General features: G+C 37.5%; 1 protein-coding gene across 1 annotated transcript in view; it reads right to left on the bottom strand.

Moving 5' to 3' along the window:
* LOC133091154 (ELKS/Rab6-interacting/CAST family member 1-like) overlaps positions 1-26,219 on the bottom strand; it is a 115,554-nt gene that overhangs the window by 74,501 nt on the left and 14,834 nt on the right. The window contains 2 exon segments of the mRNA XM_061190112.1: positions 2,730-2,804; positions 14,330-14,743. Coding sequence (XP_061046095.1) covers positions 2,730-2,804; positions 14,330-14,740 — 486 coding nt within the window. The 5' untranslated portion in view covers positions 14,741-14,743.

The following is a 26,219-nucleotide window of genomic DNA, read 5'->3' on the forward strand; positions in this document are numbered from 1 at the left end:
AATCAACCAACCCCACTGAGTCCACTGAAATCCTCTTTTCCTTGTTAAATTTCCCAAATGCTCAACTTTTTTCCAAAAGTTGTCTCCCTGCTCTAAGTAAACCCAGGCTTTCCCAAAGGATATAATTTCCCCGAATGCTCTCCATTGAAGTTCACTAATCCACCAGCATCACAGAGTGGCAGGGAGAAGTGTGGGCATCCTCCAGGTTCCTCCATGCTGCTCCCATTTAAAGCTCACACTCCTCTTCACTCTCCCTCCGCACGGCTGCCATCTAGGGGCTTCCCCGTCACTCCCGCCCGCTGAAGAAGTCTTCAGCACCCGGCTGACAATAGATCTCTCCTTCAAATGCCACTCTTGCCATAATCCTAGGATTTCAATGTCCGAATTCCTTGACATCCATAATGCCAACGCCCTCATCCTCCGGTCCATTTTAGCTATCCAGTTTACAAGACCACATCACCCAGGCCTCTCCTCCCAGGCCTGACACACCGTCACTCACATTAACTGCTGCTCTTGTATCTCACAGAGTCCTCCACCTCCCTAACTTCTACATTTTCTCCCAACCTGTCCATCCATTCTGAATTCTCTTCCTTCCTATCCAGGCTACATTCCTGGACTCATCATCCCAACTACTCCTTCACCTCCACCCTCAATTCACTTGCATCCCAGTAATTCTGCCATATCTACCCAGCAAAACTCTAACCCTAGAGCAGTCCAGTAATTCCTCCCTGCTCCTCCACTGCTAAAGGGAAAAGAAGAAGTTAGAGAAGGGAGAAGGAAGCAGAGGGAAGAAAGTGGGAGAAAGGAGGAGGGAGAGGAGGAGGAGAGAGAAAAGAATATTACGTCACCTTGAAGACAGCTGGGCTCTTTTATAGTCCACCATCACCTCCTTTCCCATTTCCCCCAAAGACCAGTCTAGGTCTTCATGATCCTCTCAAGCTCATGCCACACTCTCAGCATCTCAGCTATTTCATCTGCAATTTCAACATAACATCCACCTGACCCCACTGGGCCACCAGAATCTCAGTCTCTTGCTTCTTAGCAGAATGGCTGGAGGTTAACACAACTTTAAATAGATCTATTGCCAGTTAAAACCAGTACACTTCCCTGTGCCATCAAAAGGCAAGCAAAATAATTCTGTGAACACAGGTACACTCGTGTGTTTTTAGGTTCCAACAGGGATCAGGAAATAACATGTACAAATAAACTTGTGGGAAATGTGAATATGTAATTAAACCTTTCTAGAGGCTGTTTACAAGATTATGTTCAAGACTATAAATTGTCTAACTAAAAAAACCCAGAATCCACTAATTTGGTATTTGTTTGGTAAACCCTTTCCCCAGTGAGAATAAAGATGTATACAACAATAAAAACAAAGTTTTAAGAGGAAATCAGCTAAATTAAGAGAACCATTCTGATAACTGTATTTGAGAAGCATCTATTTACATAAAACTATTTATATACCAAAAACTAAAGATTCTTGTCACATCAACAAATATTAAATGAAGGCACATGATGCAAAACAACGTGTCAAATTTTTTAGGGGATACAAAGAAGTTAAAAAAAGAGACAGAGAGGGGAGGAGGGGGAGAGGGAGGGGTCCCTATGTGTAAGAGTCTTCTAGCTCTTGCAAGAAGGAATATGTTGTTAATAAAAATAATAATAGCATAGCAGCTAACACTGACTGAATGTTTACTGTGTGCCAGGTCCTGTTTAAAGTGTTTTACTTGTTTTAACTAATTTAAACCACAAAAAGAACCCATGGGATAGGTACTATTGTTATCACCATTTATCAATAAAGAAATTAAGGTATGGAGAGGTTAGGTTACTTGTTCTATGTCATACAACTGGTTAAATAAAGCCAGGTTTTGAATCCAGGGAATTTAACACAGAAGGCAAGTGCTTAGTCACCAATCACCATAACGTTCAGCCTAAAGATTTCTAACTACTCAGTAACTTAAAGCAGAAGTTTTCAAAGTATAGTCCGTGAAAACCTGGGGGTGCCTCCTAGCCCTTTTGAGAAGTCAAAACTATTTTCATAATAACACTATGACTTTATGTGCCTTTTCCACTGTGTTAACACGTGCACTAAAGGTATAAAGGACAGGCAAAAGCGCTCGTGCCTCTGGACGACAGCGCCAAACCGTGCTAGCGGTCAGTGTATTCTTCAGTGTCAGCACTCTCAGACAAAAAAGAAAAATAAGAAAGAACATTTTTGAAACACTGGCTCACTTAGGAATGTCCCTGGTGACTCTTCACATGCTCAGCCCTTGAGTATGTATCTCTGTACCATGCTGTGTGACGACACAGGAAGGGGCCAGGCCCGGCTGCTGCACCTGGCTGTGACGCCGCTCCCAGGACAGCACTGGGTGCTCTGTGAGCTGCACGCCCAATCAGGTACTTTTTTCACGGAACCCTATTCTTAACTCGAGAGAAAAACTGACACACAAACTTGGTATTTGGCGGACATTTTCTTAATAACAAATGAAATGAGTCATTTTAAGAGAATAAGGGGCCCTGATATCAAAAGGTTTGAGAACAGCTGACTCCAAGAAATGCTGGACAAGAGGAAACGAAACTGAAGTTCTTTCAATGTGTCATTTTCATTAAGTCTTACTATTTCTTCTCAGTCTACAAAATGAGTGAACTATTATTACATACCACTTTCTTAAACTCACACATTAAAGTGTGAAATGACACATAAGATTCCTTAGGAAGTTCTCACTTACCTTCCTCTCGATAACAGTTTGCAGAGCTTTAGTTTTGGCAGAATCGGGGGCATTCTCAAATCTCCGATGCATCTCCTATACAAGAGAAGCAAAAAAGAGAGTAAGTGTCCTCCTTTTCACTCTCATTTTTTTAACAGGGGTGTGGAAAGGCGAGGGAGTAGTAGTTACATGCAAAGATGACTACCCCGGCCTTGTAAGACACTCTGATCCACTTTCTGTCTTCCTGACCTTTCCCTGTGGACCAGGGAGCACACAGACTGCATTCAGGCTAAGGGGTACAGGAGGGTCCCCGTCTCTGCACACCTGGTTATACACGGTAAGTCACACAGACCCCAGCCACCACAAGAGGTGAAGCTCCGGCACATCCCCAGGTTGTGTGTCACTCTTCCACAAGACTCCAAGACATATTATCAGAACTCCAAACAATCCAAAAAGGGGATTAGAAATAGTCCCTTTTTAAAAGGAGAAATCAGGACTTCCCTGGTGGCGCAGTGGTTAGGAATCCGCCTGCCGATGCAGGGGACACGGGTTCGAGCCCTGGTCCGGGAAGATCCCACATGCCGCAGAGCAACTAAGCCCGTGCGCCACAACTAGTGAGCCTGCGATCTAGAGCCCATGAGCCACAATTACTGAAGCCCGCACGCCTAGAGCCCGTGCTCCACAACAAGAAAGGCCACCGCAATGAGAAGCCCGCGCACTGCAACGAAGACCCAACACAGCCAAAAATAAATAAATTTATTTAAAAAAAAAGAAAAAGGAGAAATCAAAGTAGCCACAGTCCGCACTGCACAAAACAACTGAAAGCATTTGTGTTGACAACCTCCTTTGCATAGCATCCTCCCCCAGAGCAACAACCACCGGGCTACCTACGATGGAAATCTCTCTCCAGAGGGGCTACAATCAGAAAAAAAAAGAAGGTAAGACTGCTGAACAAGTTTCCTAAACAGTCTACAGGTAGCAAATGGCAGAAAAACATAGCTATTTTTTTCAATCCAAATGTCAGTGCGTTCAGGATCAGAAAGGAAGGAAGGAGATGGCAGAATATCACAGTTAGGGTCTTCAAGGATCACCCTGAAGTTACCAGACCTCCTCAGGCCATTTTCTTGTCAGATTCTGTGAATGTCTCTGAGTCAGCCAGTACTTCCAGAGTACCCTGGTACAGCCCCTAGTGATGGCAGAGAATACAGATGGATATTTTCCATCTGAACAGTGCTGGTGAAATTCTAGCCCTGCCCTCTGCTCTGCCCATTTGACATGTATATAGATGTTTACTAGGTCACTCAAACTTATTTCATCCAAAACAAAACTCGTGATTTTCTCCTCTTTAACCTAGCCCCTCCTCTGAAGACTGATGAGTCTTGCCCATCTCCTTAAATGGCATTACCCTCCCGGTGGTTCAAGCCAAACAGCACAGTGTCTCCTTTCATTCCTCCCACATCTTCACTTCCTACCACCTTCTAGAGCAGGTCCTAATTGTTCCAGCTTCAAAAGATTTCTTGAATTTATCATTTCACTCCATTTCCAGTCTAGTTTAAGCCTAGATTACTACAACAGCCTCGAGTTAAGTTTCCTTTCATTTCCTCTGTCCATTTTAAAGAAAGCAATGGTGTACTCTAGATAAAGCATCAACAAATCATGGCAATAGTCTGTTTTCAATCCTTCAATGAGTTTCCTATCTACTTCTCACCCTCTACAAGGTCAACACAATCTGATCATAACAGACAGAAGACTAGCCCTCCTGTCATAAACTATGTTAAAATTAGACAAAAATGCATAAAGCAACTGTTTTCAGACACTGGAAAACAAGCAGCACAGGAGTATGATCCTTGAGAGAAGAGAAACTAACAAGGTTATGGTCCGGACTTGCTATCCAATATGTGATGCAGGGAGAGGAAGACCAAACAGAAAACAGCAGTCCCGCAGAGCTCAGAAGACAGATCAGTGGGTAAGAGTCCCAAAGACAGGAGAAATGTGCACAGCAGAATGACACAGAGGAAGAAGCTAGCCAGAAAAGCAGCAGTGTCTCATCTGACAGGGGTCCCCTGGAGTCTTTGACCAAATACTAAGCCTGCATGTACAGGAAAAGACTCCACAGTGTCAAAGAACAACTACCAGAGAGCTATGAGTTGAGCAACTACCTGCACTCACATGGGGCTGGGAAGAATTCAAGCTCCAAAGAGCCAGAGTGGAGAGAACATCAGAGGCACTGAGCAGAGACACCAGAAAGGCCACGTCTTAGGAGTAGAGACAGTCTAGCCCTGGAGGGAAGGCTACCTAGACTAGAGCCAACAGAGTGTAAAAGCAAGTCTCGTTAAGGATCGAGTTAATCCACAATTAACCCCTGCAAGATAAAACACTTCATTAAGACAGTAAAATGCAGAACACATTAATCCAGGACAAAATCTGAACACATTAGTTCAGGCCATAATCACCTCTCACCTGCATTAAAACAACAAACTCATCAGTTACCCCCCAGCCTCCAGTCTGTCCACACTGAATCTACTCCCTACACTGTAAACAGGTGATAAATTGGGCACACAGATATTTAATAATATGTTTAATAAATGACTGCAAACTGTAAAATGTAACAAAAATAAAATGAATCCTGCTAATTGTAAATAATCATCACCTCTTAATAAAGTCCTCTAACCTACACTTCACATTTTTCACTTAGTGTTTCTGTATCTACTTGAAATACTAAAACTGCATTTCTTTGAGATATCTCACAATTCAGACCCTGAACTAATTTCATATGACATCTTTCCCATTACCTACTTCCAAATTAGGGAAATTTCCAAATGCTTTACAGTGAAACTATTACAATTTCATTTTAAACTCTAGCAAGCATATCAGCAATATATAAGGAAAGAAATCCATTTGAAAAAAAAAAAATCCTCCTCTGCTAAGGAACTAGGGTGCACTTTAAACCATTCGCAGGCATAAAGCTTTCCTGTTAAGATCTTGTAAAACCCATCAGTCGTAACAGATCTCCATTCAAAGGCCTGCGCATTAAAGCTCATTATGAACACATCCTGCAGTCAGTGGGCTGACCAACTCCCCTTTCCCAGAGAGCACATCGAGCCTCTGACTCCTGCACTGTTCATAAAGGGAGAGGACTCTGGGAATAAAAAAGAATGTACCATTCAGACAAATGTAAGAAGTCGAATGTGCTAGTGCTTGCTTTATTTCGCTCTTTTTAGCCTGAAAATTTTCACTCTACACAAATTAAAGAAAGCCCAGAGATTCATACAGGTAGAATTATCTGGATCTTGTTATACTGTCAACTGTGGTACACGGTAGAAAATGTGTTCAGTTCCTCTCACTGATTTAATAAAGAATAATGACTAGAGAAAGAAAACAAACAAGTTAGGAACAAAATTTCTCCATTGTTAGTAGTTTCTTTCTTTTTAAAAGTAAGTCAACATTTACTTACACAACTGAGAGAAAGGAGCATTTGTGACTGAAAAGTAGTACTTATGTCTGAAATTTCTTTCTTTCAAGTTTCAGGTTTTAGCCTCCAGCACCCTTGGTTCAAGGGTAGACGTCCCTTCAGCAGATTTCAATCCTCCACACAAGTTCTGGGCTTACTGTACTCCACACGGAGAAGTGAAGAAGGAACCCTCACTACTCCTCCTGTACCTCAACTCCGCCGTTGTCAGACAGCACTGCACTTTGACCCTTTACCATCTCAAGTAACAGCATGCTTCTGAGAAAACATATCTTCCTGTCAAAATGGAAATGAGGTACAAATGACACACCAAAAAAAAAAAAGATGAGGAAGGATAACCTGAATCAGTAAGTTACGCGATGCAACTGTTCACACTTTCCAAAATCACTAGGAAAGGGAAAACTAACTAGGGACCCTTTTTCTTTTTTAATTCTTCCTACTCTTTGTCCAAGGTTTCTATTTTTTTTCTATATATGTTTATTTCTCTTTTTTCCCCTCTAACCTCCTCTGCTTTTACCTGACAACTGCCGAAGATACAGATGGGCATTCCTCAGACATGTTAGAGCCAAAATTCCTAGCCTAGAACCTAGTTAAAGAATAGGGCTTTTTTTTTTTTTTTAAATATCTTTATTGGAGTATAATTGCTTTATAATGGTGTGTTAGTTTCTGCTTTATAACAAAGTGAATCAGCTATACATATACATATATCCCCATATCTGACACCTTTTTTTTTTTTTAACATCTTTATTGGAGTATAATTGCTTTACAATGGTGTGTTAGTTTCTCCTTTATAACAAAGTGAATCAGTTATACATATACATATGTTCCCATATCTCTTCCCTCTTGCATCTCCCTCCCTCCCACCCTCCCTATCCCACCCCTCTAGGTGGTCACAAAGCACCGAGCTGATCTCCCTGTGCTATGCGGCTGCTTCCCACTAGCTATCTGTTTTACGTTTGGTAGTGTATATATGTCCATGTCACTCTCTCACTTTGTCACAGCTTACCCTTCCCCCTCCCCATATCCTCAAGTCCATTCTCTAGTAGGTCTGTGTCTTTATTCACGTCTTGCCCCTAGGTTCTTCACGACCTTTTTTTTTTTTCTTAGATTCCATATATATGTGTTAGCATACGGTATTTGTTTTTCTCTTTATGACTTACTTCACTCTGTATGACAGACTCTAGGTCCATCCACCTCACTACAAATAACTCAATTTCATTTCTTTTTATGGCTGAGTAATATTCCATTGTATATATGTGCCACATGTTCTTTAGCCATTCATCTGTTGATGGACACTTAGGTTGCTTCCATGTCCTGGCTATTGTAAATAGAGCTGCAATGAACATTTTGGTACATGACTCTTTTTGAATTATGGTTTCCTCAGGGTATATGCCCAGTAGTGGGATTGCTGGGTTGTATGGTAGTTCTATTTTTAGTTTTTTAAGGAACCTCCATACTGTGCTCCATAGTGGCTGTATCAATTTACATTCCCACCAAGAGTGCAAGAGGGTTCCCTTTTCTCCACACCCTCTCCAGCATTTATCGTTTGTAGATTTTTTGATGATGGTTATTCTGACTGGTGTGAGATGATATCTCATTGTAGTTTCGATTTGCATTTCTCTAATGATTAATGATGTTGAGCATTCTTTCATGTGTTTGTTGGCAATCTGTATATCTTCTTTGGAGAAATGTCTATTTAGGTCTTCTGCCCATTTTTGGATTGGGTTGTTTGTTTTTTTGATATTGAGTTGCATGAGCTGCTTGTAAATTTTGGAGTTTAATCCTTTGTCAGTTGCTTCATTTGCAAATATTTTCTCCCATTCTGAGGGTTGTCTTCTCATCTTGTTTATGGTTTCCTTTGCTGTGCAAAAGCTTTTAAGTTTCATTAGGCCCCATTTGTTTATTTTTCTTTTTATTTCCATTTCTCTAGGAGGTGGGTCAAAAAGGATCTTGCTGTGATTTATGTCATAGAGTGTTCTGCCTATGTTTTCCTCTAAGAGTTTGATAGTGTCTGGCCTTACATTTAGGTCTTTAATCCATTTTGAGTTTATTTTTGTGTATGGTGTTAGGCAGTGTTCTAATTTCATTCTTTTACATGTACCTGTCCAGTTTTACCAGCACCACTTATTGAAGAGGCTGTCTTTTCTCCACTGTATATTCTTGCATCCTTTATCAAAGATAAGGTGACCATATATGCGTGGGTTTATCTCTGGGCTTTCTATCCTGTTCCATTGACCTATATTTCTGTTTTTGTGCCAGTACCATACTGTCTTGATTACTGTAGCTTTGTAGTATTGTCTGAAGTCAGGGATCCTGATTCCTCCAGCTCCGTTTTTCGTTCTCAAGATTGCTTTGGCTATTCGGGGTCTTTTGTGTTTCCATACAAATTGTGAAATTTTTTGTTCTAGTTCTGTGAAAAATGCCAGTGGTAGTTTGATAGGGATTGCATTGAATCTGTAGATTAAGAGTAGGGCTTTTAAACCTCAAACACTGCTGCAAATCTTAACATGAGAGCAGTTGTACTAAACAAGGTTTGTTGACTAAAATATTATAGAGACCAAAATTAACATACGTGTAAATGTTTTAAAACAAATTAGTATTTTAATTTCTTTTTCTTTTCTGGCCATGTCGTGCATCATGCGGATCTTAGTTCCCCGACCAGGAATCGAACCCGTGGCCCCTGCAGTGGAAGCGCGGAGTCCTAACGACTGGACCGCCAGGGAATTCCCAACAAATTAGTATTTTATTCATCACAATAGGATCTACATTTCAAAAAACAGGAGCACATATAGAACTGAAATATTTATTCAGCCTATAGACAATGCTTGGTATGCATATGGATAGCCAATCCAAAAATTCCATAGCCAATTCAGGTATGTTCTGCCAACAGACTGAGAACCAAACTTTGGTGTATCACAGAATCACCTGTAAAGCCTGTTAAAACTCCATACGCCTGGCCCCAGGCACTAACCACGTCTTGACTGTAGTTCAGTATGTGTCCAATAGATGTCTTCACGCTTCTGTCCATCAAAGGAAAGACACTCCAGTAAACAATACAAAATCTAACAATAAGTCACGTAACAATGTAATTTCAGTACAAACAGAAAATACAATGCTTAATTTAATTTTTGTTTTTCTTCTTTGGCTTTTATTTGGGGGAATTATTTACCTGCTATCTACAGAATCAGGTTCATAAACAAAATGGAAAACTAATCACAAATGTTCCTGGATATGAATGCCATTTTAATGTTACTGTATTTCATCAAATCTAAGATGCCACTGATTGTAAGGTAAACCACTGTTTAATGTGCTGGACAGAAAAGAAGGAAATGCCTCCAAGTAAACCATGACCCAAGCTTCTATCATTCAGAATTTTTATTTTATACTGATTGCAAGACCCTTTTTTACTTATTTAACCGTAAAGTTTAATCATATATCATGTTGAACGGTTTTATAACTTCCTCCATACCAATAACTGTTTCAATGCTGGTTCACAGCATAATATTACTGAAGACATACTGAACAACAGCTAAAGTTAACATGAGAAATAGCAACAATACTCACAACATTGACTAAAATGAGCAGCTGTTAACTGTTTGTGAGTACACAGGCAAACAAATCAAGCAGGACTGTGGCCTTGCTGACAGAGATTTTAAGATGCCATCAAGGATAAGACTTATTAACTCAATTTCATACTGTTGAGATGGGAAAAACTATGAGTCTTGGAACTGATGAAAACCCGCTTTTTAAAAAGATGGACAATAATCCAATAATAATAAAACCTATGGATATCCCAGTGTTGCCAGCTCTCAATTCTTCCTGCCTTTCTTGACACACTAGTGATATAATGCACAATAGCCATTTCAAGTCACCACTCACCCAACCTAGAGTTAAGTTCTTTATTAGACTTCCTTGTTCACTCGTAATTCTCCCTCCCCAATTATTCTCAACACAGCCAGAGTAGATTTTAAAAGCTAAACTAGATCACTCCCTTGATTAAACATTGGTGCAGTTTTCTCTTGCACTTTGAATAAAATTGTTGCATTACCTGCAGGGATCCTGAAGGCAAGTGCTTTGTCTCCTAGAGGGCATGGATTTTTGTTTTGTTCACTGCTACTATATTTCCTTGTGCTCTGCACATGGGTTAGTGCCCAATAAATATCTGATGAATGGAATGAATGACTCTGGCCCTGGCTACCTCTTCAACCTCTCATCTCATGCCTGTTTTCCCCTTAGACAATATGCTTTTGTCCTCTAGTCTCCTTGCTGTCTCCTGAAAACTCCTCATCCGGCCTTTGAAACTGTTAACCTTCTTCATGAAATGATTTTACCCAAATGCTCAGCAAGACTGTTTCAACTTTCTTCAGATCTCCCTTAAAGGGCACCTCCTCAAAGATGCTTACCCTGTTTATCCCCTCTCCCAACATAATTAGACTCAACTAATTCATTTCCTCTCATAATTATCAGTTTATTGTCTCTCACCAGATTTTTAAGTTCTAGGAGGGCACAGACCATGTGTTCTGACATGAAAAATGTATACCCAGCGTGTATCCCAGGGTCACATACATTCTAGAAACTCAATGGATGTTTGTTGAGTAATGAGCAAAGAAAGGCTGTGCCGAGTGCCTCTAGCACCTTGTCACTCTGGAAACGAAACAGTCGAGCCACATGTTACAAAGCTTTACTCCAAATTACCATTTTAGCTTCTGTTACCTGTATTTTCTAACATACACAAATTTAATTGTTTAAGCCTCTTGCTATGGCAAGAAAAGATTCTTTCCTGTCTCAAGATTGTATTAAAACCTTTTTCTTACATTCTCTTCTAGTGTTGTTATTTTTTAACAAGTAGCTCTTTATTTCACCTAGAACTTAATTTGATGTAACTATGTACTGTTTTCCAAATAGATGGCGATTATTCCCAAACATGTATCATATGCTTAAAACTATATTATTTCTGGGTTCTATTCTGTCTCATCAATCTAGCTATCTATTACTGTGCCAGTACCAGAGATTTTAATATCACTGGGTTTAAAACACATATATCATGAGCTGCTTAAACAAGTGTTCCCGCACTGTTCTTCTTGCAAAGAAACTGCAACATCATTTGGGCACGCGTCAAGAATATTCCTATTGGGATTACACTAAATTCACAGAGTTGGGGGAAAGCAGCATCTTTATATTAATGTTCCCATCTACATTGTAATGAAAATTTAGCCCTATCCTTTCCATTACCGTTACTGATATTATTTATTCCATTTTCCTTATCTAACAGCACTGCCTAACACTTCCAGAATAATGTAAATACTGATGAACAGTATCTTTGCCTCTCTCTAACTTTAATGGATGCGTCTTAGTATACGTCAGAGTAAGCACAATTCTGGCTACTAGTTTAAAATATGTTTATAATACACATTTACTGAGTTGTTTTATTTAAATCATGCTATAAAGGTATCATTCAATTCTTATTTTTAGTTTATTTGGTTTAGTTTTCAAAGTGTCTAACATTTTATCTAATGTCTTTGAGATAGCTATCAAACACTACAAGGTTATCTTTTCCTTTCACCTATTACAAATTATAACTGTGAATGACATATTGAGCCATTCTGGATTCCTGGAATAAACTCCTTTTGGTCAGAATATTATCCTTTTATCATAATGCTGATTCTATCTGCCAATATCTTATTTATAACTTCTATACCTAAACTCATAAGCAAAACTGGTTTGGGGTTTTAGTTTGTTTTCTAACCTTCGTTAGGTTTTAGTATCCAGTGGTCACACTGGAGAAAAAAGAATTGGAAAAGCTATCCTTCTTTCTGTAAGCTCCAGGCTTAAACTTCTTTCCCTACATTTCAACTTATTCAACCAACATTTCTTGAGTACCCACTGTGCATTTGTTAAGACACTAACAAGATAAAATTTCATATATATATATATATCTCTACATCCTTGGTGCAAAAAATTAAGTGAACAATGAAGAAACACACATGGAAGTATACTATAATATTACTGGCTCATCTACATATATGTATAGAGCTGCACAAGGAAGACTTCACAGAAGAACTGAAATTTGAGCTAAGTCTTGAAGGCAAGTAGGAGAAAAAGAAAGGAGAACCAGCATTCTAAACATGTGTTCCTGAAGCAATCACTTCTACTTGCTCTTAAATAATTTTAATCCATAGGACTGTGTTTCCTGTAAGATGACGCTACATTACTAATGGCAAGTGGAATTGTGTATTGATACAACTAACAAGGCCTATATTTCTTTCCACATTATGTTCAGAAGTGGGACTTAATACTTGTAGAGCTTGTTACTTCAAAATTAGTCTTAAATTCATGTTTTTTCCTACTACTTGTTCAAATTCACCATATTGCTGGTTGTTCTCTGCCAGAATAACACTGTGGCTTTTCATAATCCTTAACTATTCACTATTTATTAACTCCAAAACTCAAAAATAAATGGGCACAGGTTGAAATATTCAGAACAGAAGGAGTAAAAACGTTAACATTCAAAGTTCATCACGATGCTGGCAGGGTTTTCATGCTGCATGCTATTTGAGATGATTACACCTTCTCTTACAATGTTCTATGGCCAGGCTCCAGGTTACCTCACTAAAATATAAACTCTTTAAAGTAAACTGAAAGAAACTCAGGATGGTGCCTACAACACAGTAGTTGATAGAAAATTTTCTAAAACAATACAGTCCAGTAACTTGAAGATTGTAACGTACATAGCTGCAGATTAACCGTAAAAATACAGTATATGCTTCTGGGAGGATAAACTGGTCCAATCACTCTGGGAGACAAGACTGATATTCAGAGTTTTGAAAACGTACACACCCTGAGCAAATTCATTTCTGGAAATTTATGCTAAAGAAAAAAATTAATGTACAGGGATATATGGTTAGGGATATTCAGTGCAGCACAGTTTTATAATAATGAAAAATTAACAGTAGTCTAAATTTTCAACAGTAAGAAATATAAATAAATGCAACAGAACATTATAAATTCAACTGAAATTACAAAACTCTACATGTACTGACAAAGAAAGATGTTCAAGACAAATTATTAAGAAAAGCGGGTAACATTACCCACATTATGCATTATGCATCGCTGCACTACCTAATACAGTAGCCACTACCTACACAGAGATACTTAAATTTAAATTTGATTAAATTTAATTTTAAATTAGTTATATTTAAATAAAATTTAAATTTCAGTTCCTCAGTCACACTAACCACATTTCAACTGCCCAACAGTCACATGCAGCCAGTGGCTACCATATTGCAGAGAGCAGATACAGACCGTTGCCATCATCAGGGAAGTCGCTGTTTTGCTGCTTTTAACCGCCTTCCTCACCCTTCATTTAAAAAGGGATTATTCAGACTGGCACTAAAATAGTTCTGAGATTTTTTTTCCCCCTATCCAAATGTGAAAATTATCTGAAGACTCTGACCTCATATAGAGAAGTAGAGCTGTCATTTTTTTTTAATTCAATGTAAGATGAATTCTTCACTTAAGCTTTCTTAAAATGAAGCATTACATAGAAAAGTGAAAAATTATCAGTAGACACAGTGGTCAGCTAAAGTCTGAGTTTCCTCTCTAAAAATAAGTGACAGCATACCTCTGTATCATTCCCTCTAGCTGTGCCTCCAGGGCAGCAAATAATTTTTATCACGTATCTTTTACAGCAAGGCAACAGTTTCCATGGAAACCACAGGGCAAACATCCATTACTGCTGCCTAGGACTTTATAAGCACACCGAAACTGAGGGAATCGCTTACTTTCAATTATTAATATTTTAAAATTGAGCAGTAGTTAGCTACTCTAATTCTGGTTTTGTTGTGTGTGTCTCTATGAACAAATCAATAGATGAGGAACAAATCAAGAAAATTCTGTGCCCCTCTAGCAACAAAATGAGTCTACAGAAATCAGGAGGGGGAAAAAAAACCCCAGAAAGGTATTAAACCAGTATACATGCCAGCCAATGTCATCTCATACAAGACAGCAAATCAGAACAGAAATCAGTGCAGAACTTAGATAAGAAGAAATTCCCTTGCACTAGCTCAGGAGAGCATATAAATTTACCTAGGTCAAAATGCTGACTAATCAGGAAAAAAAGACAGTCCTAACAACTGAGAAAGTGGCCACTCACCTCTCTCAACAGAGCGTTCTCTTTTTCCTTCTGCTCCAAAAGGCTTTCGAGGTGGTGGACGTGCATCTCTGCCTCTGCCAGTCTCGTTCTCTCACGGTCTTCCTCAGTAGCCTTAGCAGAAAGCCCCTTGCTCTGCAACATCTCCAGAAGCTTCTTGATGGATTCGTCCCGAGCGCTCAGGGTTTGCTTCTGAGTCTCAATCCGCAGCTCCATCTCTTCCAGAGTCTTTCGAAGGAGGAACAGCTCCTGGGCCTGCCGCTCATGCTCAGTGTGCAGCCTCTGAAAGTTCTCCTCCGTCAGCTCTGCCACGCAAGGCTCACCAGTCCTACTGTTACTATCCTGTTGAAACAGCTGGTTCAGGTCCCTCTGGATCCGCAATTCATCCTGGAGAGCCTGGACTGTCATTTGCATGTGCTGGTATAAAGACAAAAAAGAAAACCCAAATGAGCTTTCCTCCTCAAGTAGCAGAAACAAAGCAGACTACGGGGAATGAGAAAGCAGCTACCACAGCTCTCAGAACCCTGCATTTAGCAAATGAGGATTCACATTATTCTGTTTTACACTGTCTTTAAAACTGATTGAGATAATCTGTAAAATGTCAGTAATTTAATTTGTGTTTATTACCAACAGGAAACAAGGTAAGTCTGGCAGCTCCTCACTTTGCTTGACTAAATAAAGACACTGTTCAAGATTAACAGAAGGTATTACACGGAACTGAAGGTGAGGAGAGGGGAAAGGCAGGGGAAACCTATAGGAATACGGACACATCATACAAAAAATTTCACCAAAAAACACAAAGGATGTCAAAATACAAAATGACTTTAAGTGCTTTACAATTAAGTTAGCACATTAAATAATAAACATATGAGTGCATGCCAGAATGTGCTTAGCACTCCTTATGTGTTAATTCGTTTAATCCTCACTATAACACATGTACTATTATTTGAATTTTATTGATGATGACACCAGGCATACAGAGACTTAAATAACTCACCCCAAGATCACACAGTAAGTAACAGAGCTGGCATTCGAATGAAAGCAATTCTCGCAGCCCACTGAAGCTAGTACCCAAAGGTAATTAGATAACTTGAAGCTTTAAAAACAAAAAACAAAACACAAAAAACTGAGGCTGTGTGAGCTATTTATACAGAAGAAGATAACAATAGAAGTGAGTAATTTCAGTAATTAAATGAAAATGTTAGTGCAGATAAGCTAGTAAAATGTTTCAGAGGGTATATCTTTAGACTGTATCCCTAACGAAGGTATATGAACCTTTAATCTGAATGGATAAATTCTAGAACATTATACAAAGAACCTAAAAGGAAGTTACATCAAGAATCATGTTTTCAGAAATGAAGAAGCAACAATAGAAAATCACCCTTTGTATTCAAGGTATTCAAGATCTGGCAGTGTGCCGCAGTGGAAGGAAACTAACCCACCATCAGAAGACAGGAGTTTTAGTTCCAGCTCTCACACTAAAGAGCAACCTCATTTGGAACACATTGCCATCTTTCTGGGTTTCAGATTCCTCATATTTAAAGTGAGGATATAAATGCCTGCACCATCTTTTCACAGAGCTAATAATATCACTGAAATCTTTGTGGCATATATCTTAAAACATACATTGTTTAAAATTTTTGGCAAACTGCAAAACAGCAGTAAATATCTCAAGGAAACGATCTGGCAAGTGTACAAAGACGCTCACTGTTGTTTACACCAGCGACAAAATTAGAAACCACCTAAATGGATATTAATAGGTGATGAGTTAAGTAAATGAGAAATGTCCACCCAGTTTAATACTATGCATCAATTTTTTTAAATGTAGATTTATATTTACTGATAAAAACTACAGTTACAACATATTAAGAGTAAAAAAGCAGATATATAATAGCAAGTATAGGATGATCACGATTCTAATTTTTAAAAAGTATAAACATGCAGAGAAAAGTCTAAAAGGATGCAAACAATTACCAGTGCCTGGGTATGGGTAGATTTTACATTTTTCTTCATACTTTTTTGTACTATCTAAATCCCCTACAGTAAGCAAGTAATCAATAAAAAGGGACATTTTTACCTTTAAAAATAAGAGAAAAGACTTCAGAGATGCCTGCTTGGCTGTGTTCAATTTGCTACCACTTTGGTTAAAACGGAGGGAACAATAAATATTATTTACTATAAATAAAAAATATCATAAGAAATAAAAATACTTCTGTAATGTTACACAAGAAATAATTAATGGTTATTTGGGGGAACGGAGGAAGGCAAGAAGGGAGGAAGGGAGGAACGAACTGGAATCACTGGGGGACAACATGTAAGAAAACTTTATTCTATTCCGCATAAAAATTTTTTTAACTGAGGTGTAACTGACATTGAAAATTTTTTAATAATAGCTTTATTGAGACATAATTCACACATACCATAAAGTTCACCGGTTTATAGTGTGTAAGTCAGCAGTTTTCAGCATATTAAAAGTTATACATTGATCACTACTATCTAATTCTAGAACACTGCCATCACCCCTTACGAGAAATCCCATATACATCTGCAGTCACTTCCCAGCCACCTCCCATCTTTCTCTCCTCCTAACCCTCCTCTTGAATTTGAACTAAATGTATGTACTACCCACCCAAAAATTAAATTTAAAAAAATGCCTAATGATATTTTTCAGCCTCAAAAAGGAAGGAAATGCTGACACACGCTGCAACATGGATGGACACTATGCCAAATGAAATAAGCCCGTCACAAAAGACAAATATTACACGAGTCCACTTACATGAGGTCCCTAGAGCAGTCCACCTCACAGAGACAGGAAGCACAAGAGTGGTTGCCAGGGGCTGGGGAGACGGGAGACAGGGAGTGACTGTTTGATGGGTGCAGAGATTCAGTCTTACAGGATGAAGAGTTGTGGAGATGGATGGTGGTGATGGCTGCACAACAGTATGAATGTACCTTATGAACTGTACACCTGAAAATTGGTTAAGATGGTAAATTTAACATGGTGAATGTAAGCTGTATTTTACAACGATTTTAAACACTGCGGAAAAAATATGCCTGCCATAGAATTCCAACGTGTTGATATTAAATAATTTACTTATAACTATTGATAAATATTTAGTTTGGTTCTCATTTTCCACTATTATAACAGGCACCTTCACATGTGTATCTCTGCACATTTATCCAAATTTTTCCTGGAGATAAATTCTGAAAGGTGGAATTCCTGGATCAGAGGGTATGCAGTTATGATTTTAATACACACAACAAATTATCTCTAAAAGGGTCTGTACAGATTTAAACTTCCACCAAACGATGTCTGAGCACTTTCCTATTCCTTTGACAACTGGGTATCTTCTTTCTTCTCTTTCTTTTTTGGGCTTTTCTTTGATTACAAGTAAGACTGAATATCTATTCACATATCTACAAGCGCTTTGTATTCCTTCCTTTGTGACTCATCTGTTCTTGTTCTTTGCTCATTTTGTTTTGGGGACATTTAACCTTTCTCCTAATCCACTTTAAGATCTTTTTATATTTGGAAAACAACCTTTTGCCTGCTGTGCATGTTACAAATATATTTCCAAATCTGTCATTTTTCTTTTAACATAGTTTATGGCAACTTAAATACAGAATTCTTTTAGTGCAAAGATAAGAACCTCTTCTTTTATAGTTTCTGGTTTTGGTATTATGCTTAGCAAGTAGTGAACTTTCAATTATGGCGGCAGTCTTCAAACTCTCGAAAAGCATTGGCTTTTTCTTACGAAAAATAAATTTACAATAAAATTATCAGGTATTTGAATTCATGAATATGATTCTTTAAATAAATTTAACTACCCGCATCATGCTGTAAAGATTCTCAACAGTTGTCGGAGTTCAAAATCCTTAATAAAAAGATGTGTCAAAATACTAATTCTCTGAAGCCTATAATCAACCTCCAGTTTCATTCTTTACCTTTGGAAGTCAAAAAATCCAAATAAATTCTGAGCAAGTTTATCCCACAGGGAAATATCAGAAGTTAAATTCAACAATGAAACTGATTTCTAGGTACAACTGTCCCTCCTTTTCTGGACACTCATCACCAAATTCATTCAAATCAGGAGAAACAGATGTTGACGACAGCTAACAGTCTCACATACACTTTAGCACTTGTGATTATACTAGTATGGCAAGCACTGTTTTGGTGAAGAGAGAAAATACAACGACTAATGTGCCCTGCTTCTTCAGCTCGGCTTGCACCCATTTTACTAGAATACAGAATTAAAATGATGCTCTGACTGGTAGCCGAGAAGGCTACACAGCAATTTGCTCCATTGAAATGGGAATCAGCACCCCTTCTTTAGGCTACATTCAAGCTAGATTCACTGTATTAAAATTCCTGCCAACTCGCCTGGGAGAAGAAAGAAGCAGCAGGCAATAAGCCAGGCTACTCTTTCTCTAGCACATTCATGCTGAAGATAAACTGAGCATATCTGCACATATCACAGACATTTACCATGACCGACCAAAAACACATGCTGAATTTAGCAGGACAATCTCAGATGTCAGATATTAGGAAAATTTCTATTTGGGAATTCTGCTCATGACACTCTCCAAAATGATCTCACACTTCTCACATTCCAAATTGTACACCAACACTCACTAGTCTACTTCTGCTCACTCTAACACTCAGCTTGAGCTGGAAGACTGGAAAAATAACTGCTTAAAATTTAGTCCAAGGATTGTGCTAAAATTACACCAAGCTGTATCTCAATGAAATGGTAGGATGTTGTGAACAACAGTAATGAAAATTCTTAAATCTCTCATAGGGTTTATGATCATTTTTTAGAAAAATACATCTCAAAAACAACAAAAGATCACAACAATGCTTCATATGTTTTAGACAAATTATCAGAAGCTCTTCTGAGGCAAAACTTCCATTAGTTTCTCTGAACAAGAGAACGCTTTGATCCAGTTTATCCTGATTTCTAAAATGACAGAACCAAGGAGTCTAGAGCTATTTTTAGTTACAGAAAAAGAATATTATGGATACATGAAAATGGTCATCATCACAAACATTATACTGTATCCCAGAGAGTTCAATGCACTATTTGTCAAGATAACCATTAGAAAAAATACCAGTGCTGCATCCTATTATGTTAAAGTAAGAACGATTTTTTTTCTGAAACATGTAAATACATACATTGAGGAAACTTTATCAATGCAAGATGCAGAAGAGTTTATAATAATTCTTACTAACATCACCCAAGTCGATCCTCAGGCTCTGTGATGTTCTGATCTGTGCTGTACCGTATGTGTCCCTAAGAAGAGCACTTACCAGCCCAATCTGCAATTTATTTCTTTGTATCTGTCTTCAAGAAAAACTTTCTAGAACTTGGGACTTTCATCTTTTTACTCTAGGGCACGGCACAGTGTTTGGTATAGTAAGTGCTCAATAAATTTTTGATGAAAGATTGACAAAAACAAATTTTCACGCATTATTTTGAAAGTAAATGGCTACTGGATAGTAGATGCAAATCAAGTCCCTGGAAAATTATATCTTTCCCCTATAACAGAGAGAATTACTCTTATTCTGTAACAATTAGTTCCTTACCAGCTAACACACAAAAAATTCTATCTCAAATACAAACTGGCCAAAATACTAAATGCAATCCTAATTTAAAAAAAAAAATGTTAATTATACACTCTGGATTTATTTGTGTTTGATCTGAAGTGAAGAGAAGCATTTTCAAATAATTAACTGTCAACAAGAATCTTTTATACTTTTAATACTATACAACATACACCAAAAGTGCAGGATAGAGTTCTTATCCAAAAACAGAGCTTACAAAGTGGTAAAACTTAATAGCTATATATACACACTCACACACCAGCACTATACCTTATTATAAATTTTAAATTAAGAATATTCAAGAACGAGAAATGGGACACATAAAAGCACTTATTATATATGCAACATACTCAAATGAAGTTTAGATTCTAGAAGATCACTATGATTTGGATTCATGAATCTTTAATATGAAAAGAAAGTATTCTAATTTCTATCATTTTAGAAGAAACTCAAAGTTTTTTAATGAGTCTGAATCTCCAAGACTGAGACAAAGGAAGAGCCTCTAAGGTAGTTCATTTCGTCTGATCATTAGTCTAGTATTCTTTCCGTTGATTCTTTCAGTTGATGACAAGGATTTATTTTCTGTGCAGCAAAGCACACTGTAAGCTCTCAAATATTAAACCAAAACCAAGTTCTCAGACTGATCTAAATAAACACCAGCGAGAGACATACTACAATGCAAGAAACAACCACACCAGAATTCAAATGGATAGATTAAATTGTTTAAATGAACGCTACTTTGAGCTTATTCTCCTCTAAAAAAGATGTCAGAGTCAAGAAAATGAACAAGCAATTATTCCAGATTCCTAGCAGCTACTCTCTGCTACTGAATCCAGGAGAGAAAAAAGAACATCTGCCTTTATGCCAGCATAACCCAGAGGAGAAATTAAAGAATAAACAAAAATACTATCAAAATGGGGAAGTCCCGAGGTCATAATACATTCTATTATTGTGTGCTCATCAAGACAACAACTCAAGTGACAATAAACTGATTTTAGTACAAGTTCTAGAAATTCCAAATAGCTTTCAGTTACCCAAACTCCCATTCCATTTACTTACCCCTTAGCCTCTACTTAAAGAGTATATGTATATGTATAACTGATTCACTTTGTTATAAAGCAGAAACTAACACACCATTGTAAAGCAATTACACTCCAACGAAGATGTTAAATAAATAAATAAATAAATAAAATAAATATAAATAAATAAAGAATATCCTCTACCCGTTCCCTCACTTTCACTCCCAGCTAAATCCTACCTGTCCTTTCATCCTTAGATCAGGCATTATCCCCTCTAGAAAGCCTGTCTGACTCTCAAACTGAACAAAAGGCAGAAATAGAGAGGAAGGAATGGGTGGAGGAAGAAAAGTACAGAAAGAAGAAAAGATAATATCCCAAACCAGATATTACAATAGTAAAAATATCATACTAAGCAATGTCAGGATTGAAGACGTCATTCCATTAAAAAAATAACATCAAAATAAAAATTTTTTTTAACCTTAAAAGTAAAATCAACCAGCAGAGGGATCCTATAGTAACCATTTCCATAGTGTTTAACTTGAGAATGCTCAGTACTAACAAAGCAAAGGCAGAATTAAATACAAGGGACCATAAAGGTACTGTTCAGTCTAGCAGCATTTTAAGTATCAACCTCACTTCTTTCTTCATGCTCTACAACCCAAAAGTTTCAAGCACCTGCAACAGATGTCAATGAGGTTAACAAAATTCCCAGATTAAGTCCCTGAAATACTAGTATATAAATCAAGAAGAAAGAAGGGTAAAGAAAGAACAGCTCTTTAAGCGATACCAATCAGCTGTGAACATGTTAAGAGCTAACCCTGGCAATGCTACAACTGGGAGTGGATTCAGCTGAATAAACACACACCGGAGGCAGCAGCTTGGCTGTGGGGGGGGGTGGTCCCTGCTGACATTCAGCTGCAGCGCATGGCATAAAGCTAAAGGGCTAATGTCTGTGTCCCACAGACTATGTCAACACTGAAGTCACTGTGTGCCCAAAGCTTTCCAGAAGCTATAGAATTCCTTTTTCCTCCCCCCCCCCCTTTTCCTCCAGAGAAAGAGAAGAGGCAAGGAAGACTGATATTGAGGGAGAGTACAAAGAGATCATGACCTTACAATCTTACAGGAAAGCACTCGTGTACACTGCCATTGTTTAAGATGCTTTCACACACACTATCACTAAACCGTGTTAAATTGAAATGAAGCCCATCAAAATTATTTACATAAATAATTCTGTCTTGGGGAGAAAATAGCATAGAACATATACAAAGAACATCAGCTAACCAGAATAAACCAACCAAATTACTCACATTTTTTTTCAAGACTTACCTCTTTAATAATGGGCTTTCTTGTAAAAATCAAATCTACACTAGGCAACTGATAGACTACAACCGTCCACTGTTGTATTTTGTTCTAGAGATACTAAGACCAAGTGCAGTAAGACAAGAGAAGGAAATCAAAGGTATAAGAATTAGAAAGCAAGAAACAGTCATTATACAGAGATTGTAGGATGAAAACTCAGAAGACATTACAGACAAAATATCTGTATAATTAAGAGTCCAGCAAGGGACTTCCCTGGTGGTCCAGTGGTTAAGAATCCACCTTCTAATGCAGAGGACGTGGGTTCTGCATCCCACATGCCACGGGGCAACTCAGCTCACGTGCCACAACTACAGAGCCCACCAGAGCCCACGCGCTCTGGAGCCCGCGCACCGCAACGAAAGATCCTGCATGCCGCAAGGAATATCCCGCGTGCAGCAACTAAGACCTGACGCAGCCAAAAATAAAACAAATAAATAAATAAATATTAAAAAAAAAAAAGTTTAGCAAGCCTGGCGCATATAAGATCAACATATAAAATTTAACTGCATTTCTCTACAAGGAACAAATCTTTAAAAAGTGTAATTAAAAAGAGAGAGAAAGAGAATCTTGATAAATAAAACCAAAGAAGCATCTGGGGATAAAATAACAATAAAAAGTCAAACTATTATGGAGAAAATCATAATTGTTTCAAAAGCAAAACACCAAGGTATAAATATTATTTTTGTATACAATCCCTTAATTTTTCCATGGCAACCATCAAATAAGGCATATCAAAGACTCTTTTGCACATGCTTCTGTAAAAATGTTAAGTAGATAAAAGAAATCTTTAAAAATAAAATTTTTTTGAAAATCAATTTAGGTAGTAAACAGACAATACAAGAGATTGCTTCATGTTTTATCAGCATGTTGAGAGGAAATAAAACCATATGGGATCTTCACGGGGTATTTAAAAGGAAAATACATTTGTTTCCTCGACTCTCACCAATTTTATCACATAAACTCCAATAAATACATGTGTTACCATTATTTTCATTCATCTCCTACATCCATATTTACTCATCGCGTTGTATTTTCAATTTGAATACTTAGGTCTATGACCACAGAATCTTTCACTTCACTTCAGCTGACTGCATACTTTTAGGGGAAAGTTAAACATGCACTTACCCTATGACCCAGCGATTCCACTCCTAGATATTTCCGCAAGAGAAATAAAAACATGGCCACAAACACATCTGTATAAAAATGTTTACAACCGCTTTATTCATAAGAGCCAAAACTGGAAACAACCCCATCAACAGGAGAATGGATAAATTGATTATGCAATATCCATGCAATGAAAACTACTCAATATTAGGATGACTATGGATACATGCAACAACACGAATAAACTTTAAAAAAAATATATAGTACACTGAGCAAAAGAAGCCAAACACAACAGAGTACAGACTATATGGTTCCATGTATAGGAGGTTCTAGAGCAGGCAAAACTAATCTAAAGTGAAAGGAATTAGAACACTATCTATGTGTTCGGGGCAGGGAAAATACTGATTGGGAAGGAGCTCAAGGGAACCTTATGGGATGATGGAAATGTTCTATATCTTCGTAAGACTGCATTATACGACTACTGGCATTTGTCAAAACTCATGGAACTATGATACTGAAGATCCATGTATTTTGCTGTATGTGAACTATACTCCAACAAAAAATAAATATATTAAAAGAGAAAAAAGTAACAGATATAGGTCAGAAAAGGGAAAAGTAAATAAATATTCAAGAAAATTTCTTAACAAGTAGGAATGACTTCACTTAAAAGAAAGAAGGATAATTTAGTTGATTTTAAGAACACTTCCAGTCCCAACATGTATTATGCTCTATCACCTAATTCAATTGTAACCCTGCGTTCTTAAAAAGGTTAGAGAAGAAAGCAGAAGCTTGGGGCTACAGAGACTCATTCAAATATACAACAACGTACGGAAATCACCATCAACAATTTGCCTTATTTGCTTCAGATCTCTCTCTCTCTCTCCCCCACCCCTCACTGTTGCTTATTTAAAATTCACAGGAGTGATGTCATCTGTTCTTGATTCTCTTTGCAAATTGCTCATGTTACTCAACATAATGTGTCTGAGAATGTAAACTGGTATAGCCACTATAGGAAACAGTAATAGAGGTTCCTCAAAAAATTAAAAATAGAACTGCCATTAGATCCAGCAATTCCACTTCTGAGTTTTTATCCAAAGAAAACAAAAATAACTAACTCCAAAAAATATCCGCACCCCCATGTTCACTGCAGCATTATTTATAATACCCAAGATATAGAAACAACCTAAGTGTCCATCAATGGATGAATGGATAAAGAAAATGTGGTGTGTATATCTATACACATATGTGTATAGATATACACAATGGATATTATTCAGCCATAAAAAAAAATAAAATCTTACCATTTCGGAGCGGGGGGGGGGAACCACAAGCTCACAGATAGAGAACAGATTGGTGGTTGCCAGGGGTGGGGGACAGGGAGTGGGTGAAATGGGTAAAGGGAGTCAAAAGGTACAAACTTCCAATTATAAAAATAAATAAGTCCTGGGAATATAATGTACAGCATGGTGACTATAGTTAATAACACTGTATTACATATTTGAAAGTTGCTAAGAGAGTAGATCTTAAAAGTTCTCATCCGAAGAAAAAAAAGTTCTTTGTAACTATGTGTGGTGATGGATGTTAACCAGACCCAGTGTGTTGATCATTTTGTAATGTATCCCAATAGCAAAATATTGAAACTAATATGTCAACAATACTTCAATTTTTTAAAAACGTGTTTGAGATTTATCCACACTGATATACATAACTCTAGCTCATTCACTTTTATGAACTGTATAATACAGGTTTCACAATTCCTTATCCAAAATTCTAAAATCCAAAGAGCTTTAAAAAGACTAAATTTTTCTCCAAGCTTAATGGAAAAACCTGACTCAACTGCTATGAGGCTATTTACCATTTATTTATCCAATTTAATATGAATATTCCTAAGTTTTGCTACAGATTTAATATGTTTGATGACTGGGTATTGTCCAGATCCCAATGGGAGTATTACACAATATACAGTTTATATACTGGATTACCTTTCAAAATCTGAAAAAAATCTAAATTCCAACATACATGTGCCCTAAGTATTTTGGAGGAAAGGACTGTGTACTCATATTCCATTTTGTGAATAAATACCAACTTATCCACTCACCTACTTGAGGAACAGTTAGATGTTTTTCCACTTTTTTCACTGTTACAACAAGCACATGTACATCTACCTGTCTCTTTGTGCACATGTGCAAAAGTTTCTCTTAAGGAGACACACAGAAATGAAACTGCCAGGTAGTAGAGCGTGTCTTCAACCTTACTGGTCATTTAAATGTACCTTTTTCAATTTACTATAAACAAGATGCATGACAGAGATGATAAAAGGGAGCAGATATCCAGCCTATAACTTTCATATCTACAGAACCATTAATCATATAACACTTTCCATTAATCATAAAACCACTTTCCTAGAAGGAAATTTTCGGTGGAAATGGATTGGGTTGCTACTTAAAAAAAAAAAAAAAAGAAAAGCTAAATGATTGTGCATTCAATTCCATCCATAAGGAATAAAGACAGTGTTTTCAAAGAAAGTTATTACTTATGAAGCTACTTTAATTAGCAGAGCCCAAGTATCGCTGTAAGGCTTGAGAATTTTTTTTAAAAAGCAAAAATTCTATCCATAGGATCTTTTCTCTCTGAAAGAAGGAATGAGAGAAGAAACAGAAAAGACTGGAAAGAATCCTAATTTCTCTCCGCTCACCCTACTTCCTAAAATGGCATCTTTCCCTGAGAATCCCCACAAAATACAACTACTTTAATCTCAGTACCAAAATTTTGATGTCAAAGATTCCTATAAAAATGATCTTAGAGATAA

This window comes from Eubalaena glacialis, chromosome 4, assembly GCF_028564815.1.
Source record: "Eubalaena glacialis isolate mEubGla1 chromosome 4, mEubGla1.1.hap2.+ XY, whole genome shotgun sequence".
In the NCBI taxonomy this organism is placed as follows: Eukaryota; Metazoa; Chordata; class Mammalia; order Artiodactyla; family Balaenidae; genus Eubalaena; species Eubalaena glacialis.